Raw genomic sequence first — 6,000 nt, 5'->3', positions numbered from 1 at the left:
AATATCTTCGAGGCATGGGAATTAAGACTCATAGAGTTTTACCGTTTGTTTATCATGTATATATTTTTCTCTGGACAATTTCGAACGGAGTCACATTTTCAAATCTGATGAAGGAGTCAAAAAATGGATACAATGGTGCACTACCTTAGTATATGAGGCACCGAAGTTCATGTTGCACAGGCTATTATTAAAGCTGTATGCCAGACTGCAAACTTGAATTCTAATAGGACTTCCAAAAAATGATATAAAATGGAGCAAATTAGGTTTGTCACAAATTTATTGCACCATCAAAATCAACATTTTAAAGTGTCAAAAATGTTCGGATTTTCTTTTGAAACAAATAATATCTATGTCTTGGAAATGTTGAGTATCTAGAAAATATTGCTTGAAATGAAGAATCATACTCAAAGATAAATCTTTAATGTTAGAAATAAATTCAGTTTTAGATCATGATTTTTTCTTATTAAACCCTGAATTAACCAGTTTTAAATTGTAAATGAGATAAATATCTACATCATGCATGTTTTAATTCGAATTTTACATATATTGGGAAAAGACGGTAACAGTATCCTACAATGTACTTATTTTAATAAACTATGAATAACAAGTTTAAATCCTGCCAGTCTGCAAAAAAACTTTACACATCGGACATAAACTTTGTTGAAACTTACTTATACTCACAAAAAAACAGTGGTTCAGTTAAAAATATAGTCAACTGTCATTTTAACAAGCATACATAAAATAAATACCATATATACAGATCATTTTAAAAATATAAATAACACATTTTCCAATCACCAACAACTTTACAAGTCACATGATAATTGATCAGCAACGAATGTATAACAGATTTTGCCTTAATGAGAAATGGTTGGTTGTATTCCTATGCATATAATACCAATCATTTAATGGAAATATACAACCTTCGACACAGAAAGTAAAGCAAAGTTGCATCATGGAAACACTCCACTCTGTAAGTTTGATACTCAAGATTAAAAAATAAGAGTTAAAGTAACAATAAGTGTTTAAATAATTCACTTTTTGATAATACTTTGTCAAATCCAGATTTTCAAGTGCTATATGATACAGAAAATGTAACCAACTATTGAGTGTTGTCAAGATTAAAATTTTATGATTTTAAATATAAAAAAATTATTCCATGAAAGTTTGGAGCTCTAATTTAAGTTTTTTTCATAAATCCTGCCATTGGTGGAGGGCCAGCCATGGCTGGGGGCGCACTTCGTGATTGGCCAACACTAAAGGGCGGAGGCCCTGAAGGGGGAGGTACGTTTGAGTTCAAATTCACCTGAGGAGGCCCTGACATGGGCCCTGAACCAGGGTTGTACATGTGGGAAGACCCATGCATGGGTACCGATGGCCTAACATTGTTTGTCACTTCCATATTTGATCCATAACGAGGCCCCTGTGGGGGTCCATGCCCTGTTGTGAATGGAGGCCCCACTTGAGGTTGTGAGCGGGAAGCGGGGGCGCCGTATGAGGTTCCCATTGGTGGTGGGCCTTTAGGGGGAGGCCCAACCACACTTTTTTGTGAGTGTTCTGCTCCAGGTATAATGGGCGAAATTCCAAACAAGGAATATATTTCCCTTAGCACCAATAATACAGTGTCCTCAGAGGTCCTGGAATTGGAACAAAAACTTGACATTAACATATAGTTTTCTTCATAAAACAGTTACAAGTACATTATAAAAAATTGCTCAGTTTTATAAACAATATCATCATCATCATCATCATCATAGCAAACTCAAACAAGAGCTGTCACAGTATGTGACGAATGCCCCCGAATGTGACATTGACCTATGAACAAGGTCAGTACATGAAAAGTTGATCTTGTCTTTACGTGTCAAATACATATGGCAAGTTATTTTAAATTGCCTCTGAACATTAAAAAATACCACCCATACTTGACAACCTACACTGTTATGTCCTTATATTCAGCATTCCATTGTGAATAAACACTAAGAGTATCTTTCACCAGAGGTAGGGACATGGGTCTTGTACGCGACACGACGTCTTGGTATGTCAAACACATGTGGCAAGTTATTTTAAAATCTTTCCATACAAGAGAAAGTTACAGCTCGGACATGACAAACTATACTCTGTGTCCTTATATGCAGCATTCCATTGTAAATAAACACCTAAGTGTGACCTTGACCTTAAAGGTAGGGACACGGGTCTTGCACGCGACACGTCGTCTTGGTATGTGGAACACATGTGGCAAGTTATTTTAAAATCTGTCCATACAAGGGAAAGTTACAGCCCAGACACCACAACCTATACTCCATGTCCTTATATGCAGCACTCCATTGTGAATAAACACCTAAGTGTGACCTTGACCTTAGAGGTAGGGACACAGCTCTTGCACGCGACACGTCATCTTGGTATGTGGAACACATGTGGCAAGTTATTTTAAAATCTGTCCATACAAGGGAAAGTTACAGCCCAGACACGACAACCTATACTCTATGTCCTTATATGCAGCACTCCATTGTGAATAAACACTTAGTGTGACCTTAACCTTAGAGGAAGGGACATGGGTCTTGCACACGACACATCGTCTTGGTATGTGGAACACATGTGGCAAGTTATTTTAAAATCTGTCCATACAAGGGAAAGTTACAGCCCGGACATGAGTTATCGGACACACGGATGGCCGGACGGACGGTGCGATTTTAATATGCCCACCTTGGGGGGCATAAAAATCTTCACTATCATCCAGGTGAGCAGATTGGGTGAAGTATTTAGGTTTTGTGAGTTACTAGTATCGGGATTTCCTTATCAAAATGTTCAAACAATCGTTTCAGTGGCGATGTTATGTTCATATTTAATGCCGATATAATTTTGGAAAATATATATTTGAAAGGGTTTTGACTGTTGATTGCTTATTAATAGAATGTAAAAAGGTTATTGTTTGAAACAACCTATGCTCCTCAACACAGTACTTATTTGGATAAGAAAGCACAAAATAGAAAGAAAAATATATACTTTTTTGCATTTTGATTTTCTAGGGTGTTGATATTTAAATGAACATCAACAAAAAAACTTGTTTGTTAGTATTGGTTAAGTCCATGTTTAACATAGTCTATCTTATTATAAAACTATATCAAATGTTAACAAAGTAATACTTGGTTACCAGACATCAGAAAATCAGAAAACTGTGTATTGGATATACCATAAGGAAGGAAAGACATACATGTACATAAATTATAGTCATTATTCAAAAAGTATAACTATGAAAGTTGAACTCAACTGGGTAAATGTAGCACAGTTTGAATATGAGTATATTTAGTCTAGGGATGCAAACGAATATTCGAGTATTCGATGAAATGTTTGGTATTCGAATGTCAAAATAGGTATTCGAATATTTGAAAAAAAAGAGTTGAATAAATAGAATAAAAAAACCTTTGACCTACAACGCTGCTATTGTATATATAGTTTGTTTGTCATGTTTTTACAATGATTGGCCCCTAATGCCAGAGGTGTGAATGTGATGACAATACACTTAACACGCGTCATATGTCATTTAGGGACATATCGTCAGGTCATACAAAATGTCCCCTTAATTTTATAACTAACTATTGGACAAGTGACACCAAAAAATCAATTATTTTCGTTAGATTTAAATGCCTTTGCCAATTAAGGATTTAAGGAATCGTCCTTCACACTGATGTTTTGTCTTGGCTGCAAATTAAGCTGTGCAACATTGCTCAAAACGCCGTGATACTATGTATGGCATGTGCTACAATTATGAAGTTACATGTATGTGCTGTTAACTGTTTTCCATGTTTTTATGCACTGTTCTTGCTTTGAAATGTAACTGTATAGTATAGCTTTTTAGGATATATTTCCTCTATTGATGTACAACAGAAGAATCAAATTCATATAGGTTTTCGTTTTATTATTTTACTAGTTCCCGAGTTGGTTCGGTATATTAGGTAGAGGTCTATCCCAGAACGAGGCTGCTCATCCTACGGAAAGACCCTCGGTTGGCGCATTACGCCATTTGATTAGGATCCATCTAATTTCACATTTTTTCACAATATGAAGGCAGGGAATTATTCGATTTTGATTTTTGATTGTTTATAATGTATTACCATTTTCTATGTAAAAATGGGGAGGCTCATTTGGGGAAAATCAGGGTCCGCTGTGCTTACTTGCTACGACACAGTAGGGTTAAAATGCCTTGGCTATTACTTAAGCAAATGATAATAATAGTTTACTACAACTTCTAAAAGATGTATTTTGATTATTGAATAATCAAATATTCGATCGAAAGAATTACCGAATATTCAAATATCAATTTAGCCATTCGTTTGCATCCCTAATATTTACACATTTTTTCATAGTATCATAACCATAAAGTTTAAGTCATAAAAAATCTAGAATTGTATACTACATGTACATACCAGTAGCATCCATGACTAGTGAGTGAGAACATGTAGTCGTTGAAGCTCTCTATTGGACGTTCCTGAAGTACATAGTCAACACGACGACCCTCGTTCAGTTGACCTATATACACCTCCTCCTCGGCACCGGACACAATTGCTGGAAATTAAGTTATGAAAAAAGTTATCAAAAATACTTTTCCAATACATCTTAAATGTAGTTTCCTAGCAAACTAACTTTCAAGTAACTTAAGATATCCATGAATGTTTTTGCCGCACACTGTGAGACTGAAACTCAGGCTAAACAAATTTCAGCAAATTAAATGGAAAACCTTTTATTTAAACACTTAAAAGACCTTTGTTTTAAGTTAGCTGTAAGTGATACAAAAAATAAATACACGTTTATTATTATTTGGACTATTTTTCCGTATTTTTAATATTTCGTATTCAAACATTGATAGTTTTCATTCAAGTCAACATGAAAAGGGCAATTCTCCATAAAGACGACGAAGGGTGACTGAGCTACTCACAAACATTATCATCATCAAGCTGTTGGGCCATCTGGGACATCTCGGCATCAACATGGCTTTCTAAGCTCTCATCAGACTGGTGGGCCCGTGCGAAATTGTTGATCGATGTCCATGTGGTCTTCAGAGAGTCTATGATCTTCTGCTTTATGTCTGTTCCCATTCTGGCCAAGCTTTCTTTTAATTCTGTAAATAAAAGGGAAATAATTTTTTAAAAATTGCTTCAAAAGCAAAAAACCAAATACACCAAAAAAACCCCACTTGTTTTAAAGTTATTGTTTGGCATTTAGTTTAGCTTTAAATTACATTTTTTGATAGAACAGTTAACATAAGTACCTCATTACAACATTTGGCATGCTTAAAAGAAATTAAAACGTTGGCATTAGACCTGCAAACTAACATGCAATGGCAGCCAAACTCTTAAACACAACACACTTACCTAAATGAAGCCTTTTCCTGCCTTTGTGGTGAGGCATCAAAACCGGTTTAACATTCACCACTGATGGGTTAATCAAAGGTTCTAATCTGTAAGCCTGAAACATGGATATATGTATAATTAAAAACATATTTTTGTGAAATTCCAACATAACATGATTATTATTGATTGAAAGGCAATGACAGAGCATTCTACATACAAATGTATATGAAGGACTTTCTACCAAAACAGTTATGCCATTCATGTACTTGTATTTGCACAATCCAAATAAAACAAATAAAAAACTGATAATGATTATTCAACAAATATAACAAGAGCTGTCACAGAGACAGCGCGCTCGACTATTCCGCCGCTTTTCAATGTAAGGATTGAAACGTTTTGGCGAAACATGCATGGATCACTGTTAGATTAAATTTCAATGCAATACTTGGTGTGCTGAGATATTAACATAAATGTGGTTACATGCAAAATTTTAACGAGAATTTCTAAGTCTAATAATAAAGGGCCATTATTTGCAAAATACAGTTATCTTACTTGGTTATTCAATTAAGTTGGGTGGTTGAATACCATTGTATAAAGTCTCAATGCAATACATCAAATAGTTGCTGAGATATTATCCTATGTGTGCTAACAT

At 35.0% G+C, this 6,000-nt stretch overlaps 1 protein-coding gene across 2 annotated transcripts in view; it reads right to left on the bottom strand.

Annotated features, from left to right (window-relative positions):
* Positions 1–259: 259 nt before the first annotated feature.
* The window catches only part of LOC128211628 (phospholipase DDHD2-like), a 29,499-nt gene continuing 23,758 nt past the window's right edge, over positions 260–6,000 (bottom strand). For both annotated transcript variants that reach the window (XM_052916615.1, XM_052916616.1), the window contains 4 exons: positions 5,370–5,463; positions 4,934–5,116; positions 4,425–4,563; positions 260–1,637 (listed from right to left, as the gene is read on the bottom strand). In XM_052916615.1, coding sequence (XP_052772575.1) covers positions 1,181–1,637; positions 4,425–4,563; positions 4,934–5,116; positions 5,370–5,463 — 873 coding nt within the window. In that variant the 3' untranslated portion in view covers positions 260–1,180. The remainder of the gene's footprint in view (positions 1,638–4,424; positions 4,564–4,933; positions 5,117–5,369; positions 5,464–6,000) is intronic.

This window comes from Mya arenaria, chromosome 12, assembly GCF_026914265.1.
Source record: "Mya arenaria isolate MELC-2E11 chromosome 12, ASM2691426v1".
Taxonomy (NCBI): domain Eukaryota; kingdom Metazoa; phylum Mollusca; class Bivalvia; order Myida; family Myidae; genus Mya; species Mya arenaria.
The sequence above is the reverse complement of the archived record's forward strand: the minus strand, read 5'-3'. Positions and strand labels throughout refer to the sequence as shown.